At 40.5% G+C, this 26,741-nt stretch overlaps 1 protein-coding gene across 1 annotated transcript in view; it reads right to left on the bottom strand.

Annotated features, from left to right (window-relative positions):
* Positions 1–2,682: 2,682 nt before the first annotated feature.
* Positions 2,683–26,741, bottom strand: part of SVEP1 (sushi, von Willebrand factor type A, EGF and pentraxin domain containing 1) — a 291,067-nt gene continuing 267,008 nt past the window's right edge. Inside the window, 4 exon segments of the mRNA XM_075204846.1 lie at positions 2,683–2,758; positions 5,949–6,042; positions 7,414–7,509; positions 20,660–20,755. Of these exon segments, the coding sequence (XP_075060947.1) occupies positions 2,683–2,758; positions 5,949–6,042; positions 7,414–7,509; positions 20,660–20,755 (362 nt within the window).

The raw sequence follows: 26,741 nt of genomic DNA, 5'->3' as shown, positions 1-26,741 counted from the left end.
TGTTTAATTTATCTAATAGGCTTGCTTCCGTTGGTGGCATGGCAGATGGCATTTATCTGCAGCCACTGCAATGTTCTACATGTGGATGCTGAATGTCGAAAAATGCCCAGAAAAAGCCCTCACATGCAAACACCCTTTTTTAAATATAGCTGTCACTGAACGACCCTTTACAAACTGACAAGTATTGAAAAATAGAAAATATTAGAATATATAACTTTTTTGGGGTATGTGGCTGCCGCTGAACCTCACACGTAAACACCCATTTTTTTCAAACTTATTTCAGATGTCACTGCTCCACATAAGATCACTTTCACTAGAAAAACTTAGATTTTTTTTCTTTTAAAATTTTATTTGTTTTTTTGGATTCTTTTGCTAATAGTAATACAGCAAAAGCACACGGTTTTCCTCCACTAAATAAACTACTTAGTTCAGAATGATATCTAACTCCACTAGTTACGGACTAGCTACTAGTCTCTCAACACTCTGAAAGACTGAAATTCAAAACAATTGATGAGCAAACTATTCTAGCTGACTACTCTCTTCAGAACCTCATTACAATAATTACATTATTCTATTGCTTTCTATGTCCCTCTTTCACCCTGAATGCTATTTTCAGAGCACAGCACTGCAGCTAACCTCCTTCCCACATGCTGTCTGTTCTAAAGTGGCACTTGAGAGCGAGAGCTATGTGTATAATATATATATATATATATATATATATATATATATACACATACACATACATATATATATATATATATATATATATATATATACATACACACATACACATACATACATATGTATGTATACATACACAAACAGAAGATATTGATCGAAAACTCACAGGAGTTTTGCAAAAAAAAATTCAAAAATTACATTGAGGTCATGACTTGTTTTCACCCGAATCCCCAACATCAGAACTTGTTGGATGTCATAAAATTCTCAATCACTCACTGATAATGATTATTTCTAGTGTATTGTGCATTCTTATAGTTTAGTCTACTAAGTCTCTGCATGTTTTGCCTTTGCCTATCCAGTTTGTACCATGTGAGTGCTATATCTGAGACAGACTCCATTACTGCTGTGTGTTTACTTCTGAAGTCTGTGTAAAGTCCTCTCCGCTCTAAAACATTAAATATTTTACCTGTACAAGTACCTCTAACAAAAAAAAGTAGGCAGTTCTTGCCTCTTTTTTAAAAAAAATTGTAGGCACTTACAAGACAAAATATATTAAAATAGGCACAATAAAAGTGGCATATCTGCTTTACAAATCATCTGAAACTTATTACGTTGACAGCTTACATTTTCCACTTAAGAAAATATATTGGCATTTAAGGCAAAATCCTCAGTCTAGTTATAAGGCAAACTTAGGGCAAGTTATAGTAATCCTGTACAGCCATATATATTATGTGCCAGGTTTGACATGCTAAGCCATAAACAGTGCCATGGCTAATGTGCAGAGTTACATCTGGTGCCAAACTAATGTGTACAGCTAATCTGATGCCAAAACCTGGTGCCAAAAGTAATGTTCAGAGCTGTATCTGGTGCCAAGATTACTATGAATAGCTATTCTGATGCCAATACTAATGATGCAGTGGGTAAGTATGTTTGGCAAAACTTGTGTCAATACCTTAGTTTTGCAACTAGATATGACTGCACTCACCTAGTTTTCTGCCTCTCTGAGTAGTAATTATATCTTTCACTGGGCCCTTATCACAGTAGTTATCAACTATGGCTGTAAAAATTTCTCAACTTGTGTCTAGCATAGGGGAAGGCATATGTTGGACACACTTGTAAGATATCCTGTGCGTGCAAAGAAAATTTAGAGACTTGCCCATCAAGGCCCTCCAAAATTATGACATACTTTACCAATATGCCACCTCTCCCTCCCCCAGCCCAGTTTGTTACACCATAAAAGCAATACCCGAGCTGAATAAGATTTGGGGGCTCTGGAAGAAAATCAATGGGATTATTGTGAAGAAAAGACAAACAATCAACACTTTACCCACACCTTCAGAAAAACTATGTGAAGTTCAAAGAATCCCAAGAACTTTTTCATACATTCATACAACCCTTACTTACTGCCTATGTAATACAAATACAATGGGAAAATAAAAACAATAGGGCTAGAGTGCCTTTAAACAACTGTTGGAAACAGGGAGGAGAGGGAGGTGCTCTTTCAAATATATGTGTAAAGTATAGTGTGCTTGGCATTTCAAAAAGAACATCTCACACCAAAAACAGTTATGTCTTTTTATTATAAAATGTAATGTAAGCTTTGTTTTTTAAGTATAACTCACATCAACAACACATTTACATAACACACAAAAAATAAACCCTTTTTATATGCTAACTCTGGATTTCAATTAACATTAAAACAAAAAAAAAAAAAAGATATATTAACATAGGCAACACAAATGAATATTTGGATTGCAGAGTTTGCTTACTAATTATCTGCCATCACAAGTATATTCCATACAATTACCTTAGGCAGTAAAAATACATTTAATCATACATAGTATTAGGCAAACTGCAATGGTGAGAAAATATATACAATATAACATTTAACCTTGAGCAGCATATTGTTAATATACATTTGCATATGAAAATACAGATGAACGTAAAAAAAAAATACACACGCATAAGAAAATATATCACATTATACCATTCAAATTTGAATTAAAATGCAATCCAGATTAGATCCTGGATGAAATGGATTTCTTGTTAAAAAGGAGAAAACCCATTCTTTCTTTTTCTGAAAGACATAAAAAAGGGAAAATCAGTTAGGTTGTGATTAAAACTACAGATGTGGCGCATCAAAGGGAAACATGGATTGCATTATAAAATAATGAATAATAAAGCACTGAAAAAGAATAGGCCATCTTGTGTATGTCACGTTGCTTTGCCTATATCTGAAGGACTATGTGATTAAACATTTCACATATTTTACCAGATTTACACCGTGCAAAACAGTAGCTAAACTGGCTTATTTAACTCCTTAACACAGCTTGACGTTTAGAAACATGAAGCTTTTCAATGTCACATTTATAAAAGAAAAATGTATATTTACAGATCTTGTTCATGTGCTTGCTGCCATTACCAGACCCCAACCGTCCTTTTGACCAATAAACAGTTTGAATGAAATTGGCCATCTGATTAATACTAAACACTGTGTATATCTATTGACCGCACCTGATGCGCACAGTAAAGCATCTTTCTTTTGCACTGACATATGCTCACAGCAAGGTGCACGCCTACTCTGCTCTCAGTAAAGTAGAACCATGCCTCGATTTTTATATCAAACATGAGAATGTGGAGAATATCTTTATTACAGTTGGAAAATCTGTATTTGTCAAGCAAATTTGTGTTCACATACAGAGGCGAAATACTATTTTGTGAGAACAGAGATGATCAAAATCGTAGCAAAGGTCACAGGAATCGGTGATACATTCTAAAACTGTTGCTAATGCTTTGCACAGGTGTGGTACAGCTTAGCGGTGCTGCGTTTACCGACAAAACATTTTCCCCGACATCTTCAGACCCGACAAGGATCCACGTGGCTCTGTACAATGTACTTTAGAAAGGGTTGTACCGTGTACATAGCCGCATACTTACATTACCCCCTTAAGAGCAGTATTAACAGTGTTGCCTATCTCACTGACGTCATCAAGTCCCGCCGGCGTCTTCCTTCATCGTGATTGGCTGAAGTCGCTTCACAGAAATGTTGCCATGGATCTTTGTCGGGAAGCAGCCATCTGGACTGAAGCTGTCGGGGTAAGTGTTGTCGGTGTAGTCAGCATTGATATGCTGACTACCACTGCTTTGCACTGCATTTGTAAATTCCCATTGCACAGAATGTACAATCTATGAAGAGCGTTGGGACAATGATGTTCATTTTGTTCTGCTGTGTTGTGTGGTTGGATTAGGACTGGGAACCCAAATTCCCCCATCAAAACTTGCAGAATTTTGCGGCGACATTGGCCAAATGTTGAATGAAGCAGATATTTAGTGGCACTGTTTTTGAAATTTTGGTCCACTTTACATGAGAAATGATACCAGTTCTTGATTAAATAGTATTTTATATGCAAGTCTTAGAAAACCTTTTATATAACAGTAGTAACAAATTTATGTAACCCAACACCTGTATGAAAATTAAATTATATGTTAATTTGACATATCATCCCAACATTCAATGTTTTATAATTGGGGGATGGAAACACCAATCAAAACGGGCAAATGGCAATGTCACTTTGGGAGCGCAGTTGCTTTATATTGTTCCATGTCGCCCAGGAGAATGCCTAGCGCTTCTCCAAAACCCCTCAATACATCCCTGCATTGCTCTGCAGAGCAGCTGTGAGAGGAAGATACCTACCAAGATTTTGGCAATACGGACGAATTCCTGAAAGGTGGCACAGTCAATTAAAAATGAGACAGCTGAGAGGTATGTTTTACATAACACATAACATACACATAACATACACTCACACAGACAGTGTTAGATAGGTGCTTTAAGCACTAGCATTTTTAAACCAGCTAATGCAGTATGATGTGGAATGTCTTCAGTTCAGTAATAATCAATTACATTAGTGTGAATTAATCATATACAAGAATTAATACAAACGCTGAATGAAGTGCATAGTCGTGCCTTAGTGATTTATATCAACTTCAATTTTTTTGTAAGTAAGAAGATACACTTCAAAGACATACTAGTAGGGTACTTGACTTATGATGAAATTAATTCTAGCGTGTGTGTCCATGTGTTAGGAAATTTAGATTGTAAACTCCACTGGGGCAATGGATGATGTGAATGATTACATATTCTCTGTATCAGCGCTTCATAATGTGTAGGCACTATAGAAATAACTGTTAATAAATAAATACATAAATGCATTTCGATGAATTTACAAAATGTTGAATTATTTTGGCTCTGTCTCGCTAAAACTCTTTTATTGTTATAGATTGATGCTCAGATTTGAAATTTGCAGTATGTACATTTACCTAATACCAGGGGCGAACCACATGCACACTAGCAACAAAGAGCTTTTTTGGAGCCAGAGTGCTTACTGGAAAAACAGCTGATGGTCTAGTGATGTGATGCTTTCACATACCTGCAACTACCACAGTCTGTTTAGTAAATAAGGGAGGCTTTCTAGTGAAGTCTTGTGGGACCATTGGGCAATTATGTTGCGCTATGCTGCTGGCGTAAAAGCATCTTACAACTACTAAATAGACTATGCTGGTGCTTCTGCAGTCACAAAGAGAGTGAAATACTCAAGCAGTCCCGATACCACGTAGCATATTGCTACTGTAGTGCGGCCAAAACCTCTGCGCCCAGTTCTTTGTTGCCACTGTTCCCATTCTTACTATGCCCCTGTTGTGGCTGTGTTTTTATCTATCTTATATTTGATCAGAGGAGCATTGCAGCAAAAAGACACCAGTGGGTAAATGTATCATACCCCGGTTTTCTCAACTCGCGGGAGATTGGCCTCTTCGCAGCTTAAATTTAAAGCGGCGCTGCCTTGTTAAGGGAAGGTATGATACATTTACCCCCAGAGGTCATGTAAATAAATCATATGAACGTTTTCAGTGGCAGATTAAAACTATGGGCGTATGGAAGTGCTAATGTCATGGGACCACACTCCACACACACATTTTTGACATGCAAGACAACTTTCACAACCATTTACTACTAGAACACAGCAAGCCACGCACCACCAAGTATATAACTATGAGCAGCAAGCCTCAAACTTTAAGCACTTTTGCACTAATAAGAAAATTTTTAGCAAGTTCCTTGGAATATATATAGCCACCCAACCAGAGGACACTTTCCAGTTTCATGCATCCACCACTGCATTTAATTCAATAGCTTTAGGCACTCTTACAGATAACACTATAAAAAAACCTATTATAACTGCCACTGATTTGTACATAGAAACAATACATACCTTGAGCAGTCAGGTCCCGACCAGCTTGGAGGGCAATTGCATCTGTTTGGTCTTACACATCTACCTCCATTTAAGCAGGGAGACTGACACTGAGCTGTAATATAATATATATATAGAATAAAAATGTTTTTCAGAGCACATCCACTTAATAATATACTTTTTATTGGACACAGTGTTGTACAGAAGTGCAAATGAAATCTGTAACCTGCTAGCCTAAAACAAACAGTGAGGTGCACACAAACATGTGCAAAAACTGTGGATACATTTCCTGCTATTATGGCATGGTTATTCTAAACTGCATCTGTTCAGCTATAGATACTCACGTGTGTCATTGGAATGTTCCTCATGGATATCAAGTATGCTGAGTGTATCCCTATACAAACATGGTACAAGCATAGTAATAGTATGTGTGCCTTGAAATAATTAAAGTGACTAACATAGTGCAGTGTGCCAACGTTTCCATTCCCCTGGCAATGCTGAGATATTTAATGTTGTGCATCACTCTGGAATAAGGAGGCAGAGGAGGTGCAGTGATACTTGAAGCTTAAGGAATCTGCATGATCACTTTGCAGACGTCTTTGCAATGGTACCAAATAATTATATAGAGATGAAAGCGCTGATATTGTAGATGATATTAAAAGATATTCAAACATGTAAACACATATAGTGAGAAATTAATCAATACAATCCACATATAAGTTGCTAATATAATCACTGTACCGGTATAAATATGCAGCATGCAGGCGTTACGCTAAATCACATGAGCTCATATATATGTGTTTATATGTTTGAATATCTTTTAATAACTGAATAAATATCATCTACTATATCAGCGCTTCCATCTCTATATATTTCTTTGGTACCATAAGGGGCAATTTCAGTAGATTGTCTATTGGCAGCAGCAGCTATAGCTACGGTGTAATTTATTCTCAGATAATATTGTGATATGTTGGATACCCTATAGCGCCTATCTAGTTTTTCTTCATTCTATGCAATGGAAATGATCTGTACAGATTCATGGATTCACATACATTATCAATCATATCACTGTAAATTTGAAGGAGATAACTGATGCTTTGGAGCAATGTGCATGCAACATGGATATCCTGGAACTGTAGATCAAATACAAAGTACAAATTGCCCTCTGGAAAATGCACCTAAAAAACTAGAGTGAACTATATAAATATTATCATATTTAAATATAAGTTGAAGTATACTTGTAAAGCGCTACGGAATCTGCTGGCGCTATATAAATAAATGATGATGATGGGTGTCCCTCCTACAATCAGTAGCTTCACTTACATAAATAAATCTCTTGTATGTAGGAGAGCCCAGAGAAGCAGTAATGGTGAGCAGCAGAAGTACTGACTATATATAACTGCTGGGAACCTGCTAATGTTTTAAGAAATATACTTTCTGTTCACTCTAGATAATTGGAGATAGAAGAAAGGTGTAATTTTCATACCAAGATGACAGCGAGATCCAGTCCATCCATTTATACAGTCACATTTATAAGGAGCAGTACAACGCCCTCCATTTAGACATGGCAGGATGCAAATTGCTACATAAGAAAAAAGACAGTAAAAGTGTATTTAGAAATCTCTCTTGCATTCATGTGCAGCACCTCTAAAGTAGTTGTGCATCCACTGCTCATTGTAAGCTGAGCTAGGTGAGTGTGAAAAACTTAAATATTAGTATGAAGGAAAGATGTGACAGTGACTAGAGTTGCTGGGGTAGATGGCAAAACATAAAACAGAGATGGTCTCATTTAGCGTTGGACGCAAAGTGCACCTTTTGTGTACACACAATTAAAGTGCATACGTGCACACTATTCTGTGGCTGTATTTTTAAATACACAAACCATAAAATTTGTGCAACTTGTAATCTGATAGATCCATCTGTGATCGTCATAATGGAAATTTGTACCAGGCCTATGGCAAGACCTCCTAACATACATAGCTTAAGGCTACCTCATGATTGATTTGCATCTCCATGCCCCTACTGTACTGACTAACACCCCAACGCGCTTCTCCAAGTGCAAGGAGCCTCAAGTCTAAGATACATTCAACTGTAAATATGGATGCAAGTTGCGCGCATATGCAGTGCAGCTACATTTACGGGAACCCCATTTTGTCAGACTTATGTCTAAATGTAAATGAGGCCTTGAATAGTGCCCCATTGTCCCTGAAGTGCATGGACAACCCCAGGTATTGAGCAATTGTTTGTGGCAATTTTTCTTTCTACTAATGATTTTTTTCATAATGACCTACAACTTTTCCAATATGTTAGCAGCAATTCTCAGTATCTACTATTATAATTTGTAGTATAAGATTTATTGAAGTGAAATAGGGTATGGTCATGTCCAGTGATAACATAATTTTAAGGAGTCTACTGCTTTTATCTCTTTATATTGCACCACACATGAAGGTAGCAGTGAAGCCTATATACATGTTCCCATATAAGAACTAGTATTGAAAAATAAGTTACTTATAGACATTATCCAGATGGAAATAAACATGATGGAAAGGGTACAAATCCTTTCATTTCTACTTTCATAGTTTTCTCCTAAAATGCATGTCATTCAAGAAAGGGGACTTTTATAACACTTAACTCTTATAGAGTCACAATCATTATTTTTTTTTAAATACATTACACTTTACCATATAAAGAGTGCCTGGGGCAAAAGGTGCCCCATTAAAACAATAAGTTGAGCTCTGATCTCTACCACATCAAGCACTTGTAAAGTACTAGTCCCTTTGGAGAGGGAAAAAAGGTTCTGTGGCTATCTGCCATGGCCTGATCGTCCAATAGGCTGAAACATGTAGTAAGGTTTAATCTTGATGTATTCCCATGGTAAAGGCTGAAAAGAACGAGTCATCCTCAATGGAAGCTTGAGAATAAGCCAGTAGGAAAAACAAACAAGTATGGCAACAGATGCATGCGTGATGGCCCCTCAACCTCACTCTTCACGTCTTCACCCTCAGTAGCGCTCGTTCATGCCTCTGTTCTGCTATACAGTTCTGAATTTAATGAAATTATATGACTGACAAACATTGCTGTGACCCTTTTAAAAATGTGAAGGAAGCCAGATTACGGCCTCGGTTTAACCTTCCCTCCTATTAGCCTGGCATGGAAGTTGATGGGCGCTACAAGCTTATTAGCCAAGGGTGGCATGAACCCTTAATTAGACCCTGCTATCTGCTAACCCAGGGCTACCCTCGTAAAGGCACTCCCTTCACTCAGCCTCGGACTGGCCTGCCGGCCAGCCGGGCTATAGACTGGTAGGCCTGGGCGCGATCAAGCCCCGCCCCCTCCGACATTGGGGCGGAGCTTGCAGGGAGCACCTCGTAGACGGTCGTCTGCGGCGGCAGTGTAAGAAACACACTACCGCACAGGCGCAGAGAGTCGTGTCTGGGATCTCTGCCCAGACACGGCTCTCTGCGCCTGCGCGGTAGTGTGTTGTGAACTTCAGCAGGGGGGGAGGAGCTGTCAGTACCCGCGGCCGCACAGAGGAGCATCGCCATTATGTAAGTTTTATGTTGCCAGCCCATGATTGTTTGCTATCCTTACTGGGGTTTTCTTTTTAAAAAAAGAACAAAAAAAACTTTAAGTCCTGTCTGTGTTATTTGTGTGTTTTATGTGACTGGTGTTATAGTTAGTTTTATCTTTTTTTTGTGTTGGAATGAGGCTTTAGAGAGAGGAAGGAGTGTTGGGGCTAGGACAAGTTGGGGGAGTCAGAGTGCTCCCGGTGAGAGAGTGGAGAACCAAAGAAAGGAAAGTAGAAGAGGATGTCGTAGAGAAGGTGCTGGAGGAAGCAGGGTGATAACAATGGCCAGGTTATAATAAAGTCTGGCTGCGATATTCATTTCTCCCATGATGAGACTTGTGCTCTCATAAATAGTATAGTAGCCTGTTATACACAGATTTTTGGTAGTGACGCAGCAGACACCGCTGAGTCACAAACACCAGTAGTGGAATGGTGTCCGCAATGCTGTAATGCAGTAGGCCCATTATATCAGAATGTTTATTGCACTGTGCTTTAAACAGGTGACTGAAAAGAAAATATCTGATGGAAAAAAAGGTTTGCTGCAGCAACAGGAGGGGGCCCTCCCCTGATTTTGGAACTGTTATTGTTTCCATGCATCCTTATTAGCAGTGTCGGACTGGCCCAGCGGACTACCGGTTAAACCACCAAATACCGTATGGCCACACCCCCTTTTACCAGTGGACGGACCCGGCGTCCCCGCTGCTCAATTGCGATCGCAGCTGCGATTATGTGGCCCGCCCCCTCCCCCTGTCAGCTGATCTTCCCGCTGTATGAAGAAGGGAGAAGGAGCAGAGCCTGCCCTGCAGCAATATCAACATATAGGTAAGTTCAGTATATTTTTTAACCATTTATTCATACTATAGTGTGTGTGTGTGTGTGTGTGTGTGTGTATTGTGGTCACTTGCGTGGCATAACATTTGGGGCACTACTGGGTGGCATAACTTTGGGGCATTACTGTGTGGCATAACATTGTTTTGGGGGCACTACAATGTGGTATAGGGGGGCTGCCTATCTATACTAAACTATAGGGGGCTGACTATACTAAACTATAGTGAGGGGGGCTGCACAGAGAACACTATAGGGAGGGGGTGATGGGACCTTTAATGCTGATGTGGTTTGGGTCTATAATTGAATGTGGGTGCTGTTGATTTAATGGCAGGGTTGGTTTGCATTTCTAAATGTACCCATTATTTTTTCCAAATAGGGCCCTCAACATTCCTGGATCCAGACAAGCCGCAACTAAAGAAACCAGCAGCCACAGGTGGTAAAAGTGACAACAACAGGTAGGACAGTCTGTCAAATGTTCTGAGTCTAGTGCAGGCTTGGCTAACTTGTGGTACTCCAGGTGTTGTGAAACTACAAGTCCCAGCATACCCTTACAGCAATAAGCTGCTATATATTGGCAAAGCATGCTGGGGCTTGTAGTTTCACAACACCTGGAGTGCCACAGATTATCCAAGCCTGGTCTAGTGGGACAATCCTGCTTTTTGGTGACTGTTCTGCCCAATCTAAGGGGCAGGTCAAGACTATATTCTTTATACACACACTGTATGCTTTATATACTACACTAAGGTGCTAGCTGTCCTTCGTGGACTGACCATTCCCCCTCTAGTGTCAGGTCCCGCTTCTATGATGGCTGACCACACCCCCTCTGGTGGGCCCCTAGTGTTGCAGTCCCCCGGTGGGCCCTTCATGTCCCACTCCGACACTGCCTCCACTCACCAATTTAAATATCGTGCCCTGCAATAAGAAATCTAAATTTTGCTTGAGAGTGCAAGATGAAGGGCATGAGTCCACATTCAGTAAGTGTGCCCCAATCCACTCAGGTTCAACCTTTGTGCTTCCTGCTGTCACCGCTATCTTGACATGCCAAGCCATGCACTTCCTAGGAGCATTTGAGCAGAAATAGGTGATGTCACAAAGCACAATATGCACTGTGGGCTCACATATCTGCAGCTTTGTAAACTACTTTTAGTAACGTCAAACTGTCTTTCTTTTTCTTTAGAAGGAATAGAATTTGTGCAATTGTATGCATGTTACGCATACTTTAAAGAATAGAAACATAAACACATTTAAAAAAAGCATCTCTTTAATGGAGAAGAGTTATATAATGACTTCAAGCATTTACTTGCAATAAATCTGGATTTTATACAGGAGTCATTGATTTGTCTGCTTCCAAATAGGTTGTAGATCTTTTCTAATGAAGAATCACTTCTAAAATAGTTTACTGCAACCTTTGCGAACTGTCACTTCATGTTTAAATCATTGCTAAGAAATGATGCACATGAACAGTTCATTGCTCTAAAATACAGTGCTGTTCTGTCCTTCAACATATCAGTACACAATACAGAGACATTTGCTATTGCCAATATACATATGATTTGTGATGTGTGTTCATCTGGTTGGCAATATAATAAGCATGCTGTATTGATATAACTTGCACAAATTCAAAGTACATTAACAGTTATAAAAAAAAGAGTTAAAATAGTGACAATATTAAAGTTAAATATGCAAACTTTCTAAAATTGTTTCATGGAATATTTACCTTGGGTCACCGTATTTGTTTTACTGATGCAATTTATCATGTGTTCCACGTGAAATTCCCCCTATGATTTTTGTTCTGCTTGGAATTCCCAGTTCTACCCCAAGCACACAGCAGAATGAATTGACCATCATCATAGACTATAAATTCTGCAAAATGCTAATTTAAAAAGTTTTGTGGAATATCTGCGCAAAAATCATATTGCCGGATCCTCACACCTGTTCACTGTGAAATTTAATTTACATGAGATTTCACTGCAGCTTCTCTTATCTCTAATTAGAATTAGAAATGAGCGCACTCGGATTTCGTGAATCCGAGCCCACCTGAACCTTGCGGATCTGAGTCGGATCCGAGATAGATCCGGGTATTGGCGCCAAATGCAAAAATGAAAACGAGGCTCCGAGTCATAATCCCGCTGTCGGATCTCGCGATACTCGGAACCTATAAATTTCCCGCTAGTCGCCGCCATCTTCACTCGGGCATTGATCAGGGTAGAGGGAGGGTGTGTTAGGTTAGGTGGTCCTCTGTCCTGCTAGATCTCGTGCTGTGCTGTTTAGTTCTGTTTAGTGCTGTGCTGTGCTGTTTAGTGCTGTGCTGTGCTGTGTTCTGCAGTATCAGTCCAGTGGTGCTGTGTCCTGTGCTCTGTCCTGCTGAGTTCAGTAGTGCTGCTGGGTCCTGTGCTGTGTCCTGTTCAGTCCAGTGGTGCTGTGTCCTGTGCTCTGTGCTTCTAAGGGCATAGTTATTTCCCCATTATTCCCAAGTTTTTAAAAAATAAAAAAAAAGTTATAAAAAAAATTAAAATAATTTTTTTTAAAAAAAAGTAGTTATAACCAAATTTGCAAAACCAATCCAGCAGTATAAGTCCATTGGTACTGCAATATTACCAAGTTCACACATTCTGCAGTATCTTGTGCTACATATAATGGAGACCAAAAATTTGGAGGATAAAGTAGGGAAAGATCAAGACCCACTTCCTCCTCATGCTGAAGCTGCTGCCACTAGTCATGACATAGACGATGAAATGCCATCAACGTCGTCTGCCAAGGCCGATGCCCAATCTCCTAGTAGAGGGCATGTAAAATCAAAAAAGCCCAAGTTCAGTAAAAGTAGCAAAAAGAGAAACTTAAAATCATCTGAGTAAAAACGTAAAGTTGCCAATATGCAATTTACGACACGCAGTGGCAAGGAACGGATTAGGCCCTGGCCCGTGTTCATGACTAGTGGTTCAGCTTCACACAACGATCTAAGCCCTCCTCCTCCCCCCCCCTACAAAAAATTTAAGAGAGTTATGCTGTCAGCAACAACACAGCAAACAACTCTGCCTTCTAAAGAGAAATTATCACAAATCCCCAAGGCGAGTCCAAGGGTGTTGGTGGTTGCGAAGCCTGACCTTCCCATCACTGTACGGGAAGAGGTGGCTCCTTCCACCATTTGCAGCACGCCCTCTGCATACGCTGGAAGGATCACCCGCAGTCCAGTTACAGATTTGGCTAATGAAGGTGTGAATGTTGTACACCGGGATGAGGATATTGATGTAGCTGGCGCTGAGGAGGATGTTGATGATTATGATGCAGACAGATACCAAATTGCCTTTCTCAATTTCTATTTATATTCTAGAGTATATAACGGCTGAATAGTTTTCTATTTTACTCCTAGTGGAGAGGGTATCTGATGCAGACAATTTATTGTTAATTATTTATTAGTAATAATAGTTTATTACTAATTATAGAAATCCAAATAATCACTATTTGTGCAGTACCAAAAAAGAGGAACTGCCATTTCTATTACTAACTTTTTTCTTTCTATATTAAAAAAAAACAAAAAACTGCCATTTATATTACTAGGTTAATTCTTTGTGCAGTCACAAAAAAGAGGAAGTGCGCCCTTAACAGTTAACAGCTATGTTGGTTTTAGACGTCCATCCGGTGTCCGCCATCTGTTTTGTTTAATTGAGCCCAGTTGAATTTTTTTTAAATTATATTGTGGCCCCGATACCAAATTGGGTACCGGGGCCACTCCAATACGCAGTCAAGATACTTGTTTGGTGGAATTCAGATCAATTGGGTTTTTTTTAAATTGTGGGGACCAACTATGTTTAGATTAGTACGCCAAAGTTCCTTGAGTGCAAATGTGGTTGAAGACCGTAACAGTTAACATGTATGTTGGTTTTTTGGAAGTCCATCCGGTGTCCGCCATCTGTTTTGTGGAAATGAGACCAGTTGAAGGTTTTTTTAATTATATTGTGGGGACCACTCCACTACGCAGTCCAGGTACATTTATTGATGCGAATCATACAAGTTGATGGTTTTCTTATTATATATATTGTGGTGACCCACTCCTCTACGCAGTCCAGATACATTTATTGCTGCGAATCATACAAGTTCAGGGTTTTTAATATATATTGTGGTGACCCACTCCTCTACACAGTCCAGGTACATTTATTGGTGCGAATCATACAAGTTGATGGTTTTCTTATTATATATATTGTGGTGACCCACTCCTCTACGCAGTCCAGATACATTTATTGCTGCGAATCATACAAGTTCAGGGTTTTTAATATATATTGTGGTGACCCACTCCTCTACGCAGTCCAGGTACATTTATTGGTGCGAATCATACCAGTTGATGGTTTTCTTATTTTATATATTGTGGTGACTCACTCCTCTACGCAGTCCAGATACATTTATTGCTGCGAATCATACAAGTTCAGGGTTTTTAATATATATTGTGGTGACCCACTCCTCTACGCAGTCCAGGTACATTTATTGGTGCGAATCATACAAGTTCAGGGTTTTTAATATATATTATTGTGGTGACCCACTCCTCTACGCAGTCCAGGTACATTTATTGGTGCGAATCATACAAGTTCAGGGTTTTTAATATATATTGTGGTGAACCACTCCTCTACGCAGTCCAGGTACTTTATTCGGTGCGATTCATACCAGTTGATGGTTTTCTTATTATATTGTGGGGACCACTCCACTACGCAGTCCAGAAAGATACCTCGTTGCAACGTTTTGGACTAATAACTATATTGTGAGGTGTTCAGAATACACTGTAAATTAGTGAAAATGCTTGTTATTGAATGTTATTGAGGTTAATAATAGCGTAGGAGTGAAAATAAGCCCAAAAACTTAATTTTTAAACTTTTTATGTTTTTTTCAAAAAAAATCCGAATCCAAAGCTTAAATCCGAACAGAGACCTTTCGTCAAGTGTTTTGCGAGACAAATCCGAACCCCAAAAATAATGAAAATCCGGATCCAAAACACAAAACACGAGACCTCAAAAGTCGCCGGTGCACATCCCTAATTAGAATACATTTTTGTGTATACAACGGCATTCGTCAGCAGATCCTTTTTATCCTCTCATTTCATTTTATGATGCTCTCCTCTTTTGAGGTAGGGGGATAAGAATATTTAAACAGTATGAGGCTGATTTAGAGTTGCAAGCAAATCCACCTGAAAAACCCTTTTTGGTTGCTTGGGGGCAAATGTAAAATACAAAAACAGATTTAGGGTTGTCGGGGGAGAGAGGGTGGCCTAGCCCCAACTCTAAAATGTATCGCAAAAATAGTGCTAGTCAGAATGTGCCTGCAGCATTCAAAAGCAATTTGCACCGCTAGCAGTGCAACATGGTTTGCTCAGCAGGCAAAATGTGCATCTAAGTTAGGCCCTCTCTTCATAATGGATCTGCTATTCTTGAAGTTAGTTTTCCACTAGATATTTCCATTTGAATCAATTGACAACTGTAATGCTCTGTAAAAATACTTTTTAAATTATTGACATGATTTTGATCTGTATCTTGCAATGGTGGGAACTATATTATTTATGTTTTAATTTTGTACATTTACAATTTGTATAAATAAATTAAAACTGTATTATTGTTATTATTAAACTGATTATTGTTGTCTATATCCTCTTGATCATACCAAGTTTAATATAAAAAGCAGGATTTTATTATTATTATTATTATTATTATTATTAATACTATTTATTTATTTATAAGAAGCCACAACAGGTAAGCAGTGCCATACAAGACATATACAGAAAGCAGTGATCCATTACACATTACATGAAGAGCAAAATACAAAGACCAGACATACCGAATAAACAAATATATACATAAAACATTAATGGAGATCAAATTATTTACGGGGCAAAGAGTGAGAGTGATGGTAGTGACCAGTGTGAAGTAGTCCTGAGATTAAGACAACAGGGCTAGGGAAGCAGGCCAAGAGTTACAGGGGGTGATGGAATAGAAGAAGGAAAACACAAGTAAGGAAGGCCCAGTTTGTGAAAGCTTACACCCTAAAGGGAAGGAGGAGACACATATTGCATGGTATCGAATTTGGGAGAGGGGGTGAAAGCCGAGATAAGGGACTTGGGAGGAAGGCTCATAGGCTTGAATAAGGAAATGAGTCTTAAGGGCAAGCTTGAAGCTTTTGAGTATATAGGCTAACCTGATAGGGTGTAGGAGATCATTCCACAGCTAGGATACAGTCCAGGCAAAATCCTGGAGGCAGGAATGGGAATAGGTAATCAGAGAAGTAGTGAGAAGGAAGTCATTGGCAGAGCGGAGGGGTCAGCGAGGAGTGTAGTTAGAGATGAGGTTGGAGATGCAGGGAGGTATAATTTGTTTAATATGCAATTTGAGATGTATAATTTGTAATTATTTATTGGGATTGGATTCATTGTTATTCCCAAGATATGGTCATATCTGCATAATAATTTACTGTTTTATATTAAAACTAGTCTGTAGCTGTAATCTCTCCCTCTCTCTCATATATATATATATATATATATATATATATATATATATATATATATATATATATATATATATATATATATATACTAACCAATGCAATTTATTGTTTAAACATTATGTATATATTTTTAATTAATATTATTACTAGAGATGCTCAGGCTCAACACATCTGAACTTAGCAGATCCGAGTGTCTTAGATTGGTACTTTCGAGTGCCCTCGGAATTGAAAACGAGGCAAAACGACATAGTTATGTCATCAGATCTGCGAGTTTTGGATTGTATAAGTACCGCCCTCCACGGCGATCCAGCGCCATTTCAGAGGGACAGAGAAGGGGTAGCACAGTTCTTGGCAGTCTATAGTGCAGTTGGGTAGCGTAATAGGTAGAAATGAAGGAGGAGGGGTAGCAGTGTTCTTCAAAGTCTCCAGTCACATTCAGGAGAGCTCCATTGCTAATTGTCATTGCTGAAATAGAAATAATAGGACTGGCAGGTTTGGTCTAGTAAATCTGCAATCAAATTGTATGGTGTTACATAGGTAACACACAAAGAGGAGAGCTCCATTGCTAATTGTCATTGCTGAAATAGAAATAATAGGACTGGCAGGTTTGGTCTTGTAAATCTGCAATCAAATTGTATGGTGTTACATAGGTAACACACAAAGAGGAGAGCTCCATTGCTAATTGTCATTGCTGAAATAGAAATAATAGGACTGGCAGGTTTGGTCTTGTAAATCTGCAATCAAATTGTATGGTGTTACATAGGTAACACACAAAGAGGAGAGCTCCATTGCTCCATTGCTAATTGTCATTGCTGAAATAGAAATAATAGGGATGCAGTGTTCTTAAAAGTCTCCAGTGACATTCTACTTTGCCATAGCTCATACAGAAACAGGAGGGGTGGCATTGTTCTTGTCACTCTCCAGTCTAAGTCATGATGATACTAATCCCCATGTTCAAGTTCAGAGTGGTTTTAAGTCAGGGAAATAAAAATGTAGATAAAAAGCTTGTACCTTTATAAAGAAAAAAATAACTCTCTAATAAAGGTGAAAGTTTTCTGTAGAAAAACATAAAATTGCCAACATGCCATTCTACACAAAATATTACCAAGCATCAGCTAGCTCCCTTCTCTCAGCTAGATTTCAGCACCTGCAATCTACACTGTCCGCATATTTATCCTCATCAGTGTTTACATCTTCCTCTGACAATACTAATTCATTCCTGCTGGAAACCACCATCAAAAAAGTCTGTGTGCTTTGATGAAATTGTCAGTAATGGCCTTCCTCATGGAATTTGTAGTTCATTTTACGGAAGAGCTGTCACGATTTTTGGCCAATTCTTTTAGGCCAGACCAAATGTCAAAATGTTATGCAGACTCATCTGCATCACCACTGGGTGTCTTGGGAAGTTTTTTTCCTAGCAGCAATTTCCAGAGAAACTGAAGGAGTAGATGTCATTGTCTCCTGTACCACTTGAGTTGCCAGCTTGCTGACCAGGAGCTCATTGCATCTCTTGAGATCTGGGTCATTTGGACAGAAAGAGAATAGCTCTTAAACCTAGGAACAAGCACAGTTGTCATAATGTAATGATCCAATTTCAAGATGGTGATAACTCTTGGATCCTGGCGAAGTGAATAAAGTACTTAATCTACAAGTCCAACATAATTTGCAGAATTGCTTTGTTTCTTGCCCTCCTTCAATTTTTCTTGCTGCTTTTAAAAATGTGTAATTGGGGGAATCACTCGACTCAAGCTAACAGTGTCTGCACTCTTCACGGGTGACTACTTTGAGTAGTTTCAGTACCTTGCACAACACGGAAAGTATTCTCCACTGCGCTGGACTAAAGTACATTTCCCCTAAATTCTATTCTTCTTCCAGCTGCTGCATTCTCCTGCATGCTGTTGCAGAATCCCGAAAATGACCCTAAATAGTTCGAGACACAGACAGCATCTCCTGCATGTTATTGTCATTTTTTAAAAAGTTCTGTACCACCAAGTTGATTGTGAGCAAGACAGGAAATGTGATGGAATTCCCCCCGCTGTAATGCTCTAACAATATTGGTGGCGTTATCAGAAATCACATATCCTCAGGAGATTCCAAGCAGGATATGCCATGATGCAATGACATCCCTTAGTTTTTCAAACAGGTTGTCAGCGGTATTCCCTTTGACCTGCGCCTTGTCTTGTCTCTGATAACCACCTCTCACTCCCGCTTTCAAGACTTTTCCCGTGCTGCTCCCCACTTATGGAATTCCCTACCATGCTCAATCAGACTTTCCCACAGCCTTCAAATCTGTAGATGCTTTTTGAAAACCCATCTCCTTTTTAGGGGTGACCTTATCTTCGATAACACTATTCACACTAATGCACCCTCACAACTATCCCAATCTCCACTCTGAGCCACACTCGCTCCTCTTGTTTCAGCTGTGCCCTCTTCCCTTTAGAATGTAAGCTGTCTAATGAGCATGGTCTTCCATACCCTTTGATTTCATGTCTCCATTCATTTTGTCTGCCTTATCTGTTCTTGTTTTAAATATGTCCTGTTTTATGTATGTCCTTGTCTTCCCTACTGTACGGTGCTGTGGAGCACTGTGGTGCCATATAAATCTACGATAATAATAATATGCCTCTTAGTGAAGCAGATGATACACAGAGTAGCTGTGACGCTCTTGGTACATGCTGCTGCTGTCCCTGCTTGTGAAGGTAAATCACCAACCCAATGGCCTGTCACAATCATATAATCTTTAGTTTGCCCAGTTCCGCTTGTCCACATATCTGTGGTTAAGTGTACAGTGGGTAGAATGGCATTTTGTAGACCAATAATTACATTTTTACGTGAGGTGAGGAATAGCTTTTCTAGTAAAATGGTGTTGTGATGGAATTTGGTAATGGGGACACAAGACCTAAAGTAACTGTCTAAAACCAGCTGCATTAATAGTGGATATTGGACGCAGATCTAATACTAGCATAGTCGCCATGGTGTCTGATCTGCTTTGAGACTGGGTGACAGATTTCATACTTGCTTCCTCTTGCAAAGGATTGTATAACAGTCAATTGTTGTAAACTACTAGTAGTCTTGTTCTTGGTCTGCTTCTGGGTTGAAGATCCACCCCCTGCTCCAGGAGCAGCAGCAGTGGACCTAACGCTCAAGGATTCTTCTGAGGAGTCCTGGATAGGGGAGGAGCATCTAGCCATAGAAACTTGGATGCAGGACTAACTCCGATCACTTGTGAGGATATTGATGATGAAGGTGTTGGGGGTGTAGATTGCAGATGCTGGGATCTAGCTGAGAGAATGGAGGTAGCTGATGTTGGACTGCTTGTTGTTATTTTTTAGCATAAGTTTCTGATTTCAAATGGCGTAACATGGATGAGGTTCCTAGATGGTTAAGGTCCCTACCTCTACTGACTGTGGCTTTACAATGCTACAAATGGCTAGACAACTGTTGTCAGGATTTGTGTAAAAATAATTCCACACATAAAGGTGGATTTTTTGGTCTTTTGCCCAGGCATGACAAAGGCCTTCTTCTTATCACTGACAAGAACTGCTTCCACTGGTACATGACTTGCCACAGTAGAGTTCATTAACAGCACTGTTTGCTTAGGTGTCCTAAGCCCATTTTTAGCTCGTTCCTCTTCTCTTATTAATTACTTTGAATTAAATTGGATGTTAGTTTTTTTTTATTGTTTGCTAGATTTTTTTGTCCACCTGTGTGTTAAGAAATCAAAGTTCACATGGTATGTTTGGCTTGCAGTTCAATTCTTACTATAAGTAAACACGTATTTTCACCAGTAGCTTTTATAGTACATGAGATGATCAATCATTTTATCCAATAGTAACTAGGAGACAATAATACTTACGTTCTTCACACAGCCTTCCCATCCAGCCATCTGGACATGAACAAGCATTAGGTCTTTCACAAACACCTCCATTCTGACAGGGAAATCTGCAAACAGCTTTAAACAGATAAAGACATTATAAAACAATATGTTTAATAAATGGGTACATACATATATAAAAAAAAAAAGGTGATACTAATATTCCAATAGAGAATTACAAATTGTAAGATTTAGTAATTTTGGTCAAGATAAAAGACCATGTAGTCCCCTGATGTTTTACTATACAAAGACACCACTTTTAACTCTGACAGCACAAACCCTAGACACAAACCTCCCAACATGGGTCCCTCAGGCAGGGCAGCAAACATCGGCGTGACCATGCCCAGTATGGGTGTAGTCATAGCCACAGGGGTGTGCCTAGCACTATTGTACAGCTAGGCTGACCCATTCTGCCCTCCCCTCCGAACCCTTCATTGCCATGTGCACCAGTGCACAGAATCTACCCTAACCATCGCACCGATTGGGATGGCAGGACTGTCGCACCAAGATGGATTGGCAGGCATGTACACATTCCCACATCATTGTGTATATGGGGCAGGAGATGAAGTGGGTAAGGTACTTATATTGCCATTATCCATGTTAAATAGGCTTCTCCATTCTTTGCAAGGGGAAAATTTCACCAGTGAGACCCAATGAATCGTAATGCTAGCTTGGGTTAGTGCTATTGCTGGCAGTGGCCCCTTGATGTACAGGGCGAAGCAAAACACCCATTTTCACCAGTTATAAGGGTTTTCACCCTATAATAAAAAGACATTTAACTTATTTAAACACTCTTTAAATGCAGGTTACTAGCTTGTCATACTAGACTTTAAGGTTGTATGATACCTTACCCACTGCTCCACAGGGGCAGGCTGGGCTGGAGGACATGAGGGCGTCTGCCCATCAGGCTGGCCCCATAGTGGGCTACCTTGGGCTGGGTCACTGGGCCAACTGCATTCTTTTTCTTTAAAATGGCTGCTGAGTCGAGTCTTGCCCCCAGGCTAAAATTTGCCAGCCCTCCCTTGCTGTTCCACTTCTTACACTGGAACCTGTCTACCACATAGATATCCACTAAGCGTGGTCCATTTGATTATCTAGTTATTCAAAAAGTGCTGACAGAAGATATTCCTAAGGAATTTTCTACAGCAAATATCTCTGTCATATGTAGAGATGAGCCCACTCGGATTTTGTGAATCCGAGCACACCCAAACCTTTCCGTCCGAGTCGGATCCGAGACAGATCCGGGTATTGGCGCCAAATGAAAACTTGAAACCGAGGCTCTGAGTCATAATCCCGCTGTCGGATCTCGCGATACTCGGATCCTATAAATTCCCTGCTAGTCGCCGCCATCTTCACTCGGGCATTGATCAGGGTAGAGGGAGGGTGTGTTAGGTGGTCCTCTGTCCTGGTAGATCTCGTGCTGTGCTGTTTAGTTCTGTGCTGTGCTGTGTTCTGCAGTATCAGTCCAGTGGTGCTGTGTGCTGTGCTCTGTCAATTTTGAGTTCAGTGGTGCTGCTGGGTCCTGTGCGGTGTCCTGTTCAGTCCAGTGGTCAAGTGGTCCTGTGCTTCTAAGGGCATAGTTATTTCCCCATTATTCCCAAGTGTTTAAAAGATTTTAAAAAAGTTATAAAAAGAAATACAAAAAAAAAAAAAAAAATTAATTACAACAAAATTTGCAAAACCAATCCTGCAGTATAAGTCCATTGGTACTGTCTACAATATTACAAGGTTCACACATTCTGCAGTATCTTGTGCTACATATAATGGAGACCAAAAATTTGGAGGATAAAGTAGGGAAAGATCCAGACCCACTTCCTCCTAATTCTGAAGCTGCTGCCACTAGTCATGACATAGACGATGAAATGCCATCAACGTCGTCTTCCAAGCCAGATGCCCAATCTCCTAGTACAGGGCATGTAAAATCCAAAAAGCCTAAGTTCTCAAAAAAAGCAAAAAGAGAAACTTAAAATCATCTGAGGAGAAACGTAAAGTTGGCAATATGCCATTTACGACACTTAGTGGCAAGGAACGGCTTAGGCCCTGGCCCGTGTTCATGACTAGTGGTCCATCTTCTCCCAAGGATCTTAGCCCTCCTCCTCCTCCCCCCCTACAAAAAACTGAAGAGAGTTATGCTGTCAGCAACAAAACAGCAAACAACTCTGCCTTCTAAAGAGAAATTATCACAAATCCCCAAGGCGAGTCCAAGGGTGTTGGTGGTTGTCAAGCCTGACCTTTCCATCACTGTACGGGAAGAGGTGGCTCGGGAGGAGGCTATTGATGATGTAGCTGGCGCTGTGGAGGAACTTGATGATGAGGATGGTGATGTGGTTATTGTAAATGAGGCACCAGGGGGGGAAACAGCTGATGTCCATGGGATGAAAAAGCCCATCGTCATGCCTGGTCAGAAGACCAAAAAATGCACCTCTTCGGTCTGGAGTTATTTTTATCCAAATCCGGACAACCAATGCATGGCCATATGTAGCTTATGTAAAAGCTCAAATAAGCAGGGGTAAGGATCTTGCCCACCTAGCGACATCCTCCCTTATACGTCACCTGAATAACCTTCATAGTTCAGTGGTTAGTTCAGGAACTGGGGCTAGGACCGTCATCGGTACAGGGACACCTAAATCCCGTGGTCCAGTTGGATACACACCAGCAACACCCTCCTCGTCAACTTCCTCCACGATCTCCATCAGATTGAGTCCTGCAGCCCAAGTCAGCAGCCAGACTGAGTCCTCTCCAATACGGGATTCATCCGAGGAATCCTGCAGCGGTACGCCTACTACTGCCACTGCTGCTGTTGCTGCTGTTAGTCGGTCATCTTCCCAGAGGGGAAGTCGTAAGACCGCTAAGTCTTTCACAAAACAATTGACCGTCCAACAGTCGTTTGCCATGACCACAAAATACGATAGTAGTCACCCTATTGCAAAGCGTATTACTGCGGCTGTAACTGCAATGTTGGTGTTGACGTGTGCCCGTTGTCCGCCATCAGTGGAGTGGGATTTAGAGGGTTGGTGGAGGTATTGTGTCCCCGGTACCAAATCCCCTCGAGATTCCACTTCACTAGGCAGGCGATACCAAAAATGTACAGAGAAGTATGATCAAGTGTCCTCAGTGCTCTGAAAAATGCGGTTGTACCCACTGTCCACTTAACCACGGACATGTGGACAAGTGGTTCTGGCCAGACGAAGGACTATATGACTGTGACAGCCCACTGGGTAGATGCATCGCTTCCGCAGCAACAGCTGCATCAGTAGCAGCATCTACAAAATGGCTGCTCGTGCAAAGGCAGGCAACATTGTGTATTACAGGCTTTAATAAGAGGCACAACGCTGACAAAATATTAGAGAAACTGAGGGAAATTATCTCCCAGTGGCTTACCCCACTTAGACTCTCATGGTGATTTGTGGTGTCAGACAATGCCAGTAACATTGTGCGGGCATTAAATATGGGCAGTTTCCAGCACGTCCCATGTTTTGCCCACACCATTAATTTGGTGGTGCAGCATTACCTCAAGAGTGACAGGGGTGTGCAGGAGATGCTTGCGGTGGCGCAAAATTGCTGGACACTTTCGGCATTCAGCCAGTGCCTACTACAGACTAGAGGCACAACAAAAAAGCATGAACCTGCCCTGCCATCACCTCAAACAAGAGGCTGTGACGCGCTGGAACTCCACCCTCTATATGCTGCAGAGGATGGAGGAGCAGCAAAAGGCCATTCAGGCCTACACAGCCACCTACGACATAGGCAAAGGAGTGGGGATGCGCCTGAGTCAAGCGCAGTGGAGACTGATTGCCGTGTTGTGCAAGGTTCTCCAGCCGTTTGAACTTGCCACACGAGAAGTCAGTTCCGACACTGCCAGCTTGAGTCAGGTCATTCCCCTGATCAGGCTGTTGCAGAAGCAGCTGGAGAAAGTGAGGGAGGAGCTGGCAAAGCATTGCGATCCAACAAAGCATGTAGCTCTCGTGGATGAAGCCCTTCGTACGCTTTGCCAGGATCCGAGGGTGGTCACTCTTTTAAAGTTAGAGGAATACATTCTGGCCACCGTGCTCGATCCTCGGTTTAAAGCGTATGTTGTGTCTCTGTTTCCGGCGGACACAAGTCTACAGCGGTGCAAAGACCTGCTGGTCAGGAGATTGTCCTCTGAAGAGGACCGTGACATGCCAACAGCTCCACCCTCATTTTCTTCCACATCTATGGCTGCGAGGAAAAAGCTCAGTTTTCCCAAAAGAGGCACTGGCGGGGATGCTGATAACATCTGGTCCGGACTGAAGGACCTGCCAACCATTGCAGACATGTCTACTGTCGCTGCATTGGATGCTGTCACAATAGAAAAAATTGTGGATGATTACTTTGCTGACACCATCCAAGTAGACATGTCAGACAGTCCATATTGTTACTGGCAGGAAAAAAAGGCAGTTTGGAAACCCCTGTACAAACTGGCTCTATTTTACCTGAGTTGTCCCCCCTCCAGTGTGTACTCGGAAAGAGTTTTTAGTGCAGCGGGGAACCTGGTCAGTGAGCGGCGAAGGAGGTTGCTTCCTCACAACGTTGAAAAAATTATGTTTATAAAAATGAATAATCAATTCCTCAATGAAGTACAGCACTGCCCTCCAGATACTACAGAGGGACCTGTGGTTGTGGAGTCCAGCGGGGACGAATTGATAATGTGTGATGAGGAGGAAGTACACACTGTAGGGGGAGAGGAATCAGAGGTTGAGGATGAGGACGACATCTTGCCTCAGTAGAGCCTGTTTAGTCTGTACAGGGAGAGATGAATAGCTTTTTTGGTGTGGGGGCCCAAACAAACCAATCATTTCAGCCAAAGTTGTTTGGTAGGCCCTGTCGCTGAAATGATTGGTTTGTTAAAGTGTGCATGTCCTATTTCAACAACATAAGGGTGGGTGTGAGGGCCCAAGGACAATTCCATCTTGGAACTTTTTTTTTGGCATTATATGACCAATCAACAGTCGTTTGCCATGTTCAAAAAGTAAAACCAAATTTTAAAAAATTCAAGAAATTAAACCAAAAGTAAAATGCCGTGTCATAATTTAAAACAAGAGTTTTTGACGTGCTCTAAAACTACTGTATTGTTGTTTATATTTTATAAACACTACACTTGAAAGCTTGAGTCTTTCAATAAAAAAGTAACTGTCCATTGCACGAATATTTGCAACAGGGACAATTTTAGGGTTAAGAAAGCCAACTGATAACACTTCGACGCTGTCTGTCTTTATAAACACTACACTTGGAAGTTGGAGGAGGTATTGTGGCCCCGGCACCAAATTTACTACCGGGGCCACTCCACTGTGCAGTCCATATTTAGGTGTATCAGATATTAAACAACGGTGACAGTTGATGCCCAATTTTTTAATTATATTGTGGCCTCGGTACCAAATTGTGTACCGGGGCCACCACACTACGCAGTCCAGATACTTGTTTGGTGGAATTCAGACCAGTTGAGGGTTTTATTATTATATTGTGGGGACCACTCTATCTATACCACACTACAACTCTATACCACTCTATTTCATACTTTAATTCTATTTAATACTTTAATTCTATTTCATACTTTAATTCTATTTAATACTTTAATTCTATTTCATACTTTAATTCTATTTAATACTTTAATTCTATTTCATACTTTAATTCTATTTAATACTTTAATTCTATTACTAATTACAATAAAGAGGAACAAAATAAACCAATTTTACCAAAAGTATAATATGACTTAGACTTACAAACACTACACTTGAAAGATGGTGCCTTTAAATGAAAAAGTCAGTCTTCATTGCACGACTATGTGCAACAGGGACAGTTTTTTGGTTTACAAAGTCAACCAATAACACTTGGACCCTGTCTGTCTTTAACATACTTGATGGGATCTCAATGACGAATTGTCTGTACCATGTTTGGAGGAGGTATTGTGGCCCCGGTATCAAATTGGGTACCGGGGCCACCCCACTACGCAGTCCAGATACTTGTTTGGTGGAATTCTGACACGTGGAGGGTTTTTTAATTATATTGTGGCCTCGGTACCAAATTGTGTACCGGGGCCACCACA

This window comes from Mixophyes fleayi, chromosome 1 (genome assembly GCF_038048845.1).
Source record: "Mixophyes fleayi isolate aMixFle1 chromosome 1, aMixFle1.hap1, whole genome shotgun sequence".
Taxonomy (NCBI): Eukaryota; Metazoa; Chordata; class Amphibia; order Anura; family Limnodynastidae; genus Mixophyes; species Mixophyes fleayi.
Note: the sequence above shows the minus strand (reverse complement) of the source record. Positions and strands in the feature narration are given on the sequence as shown.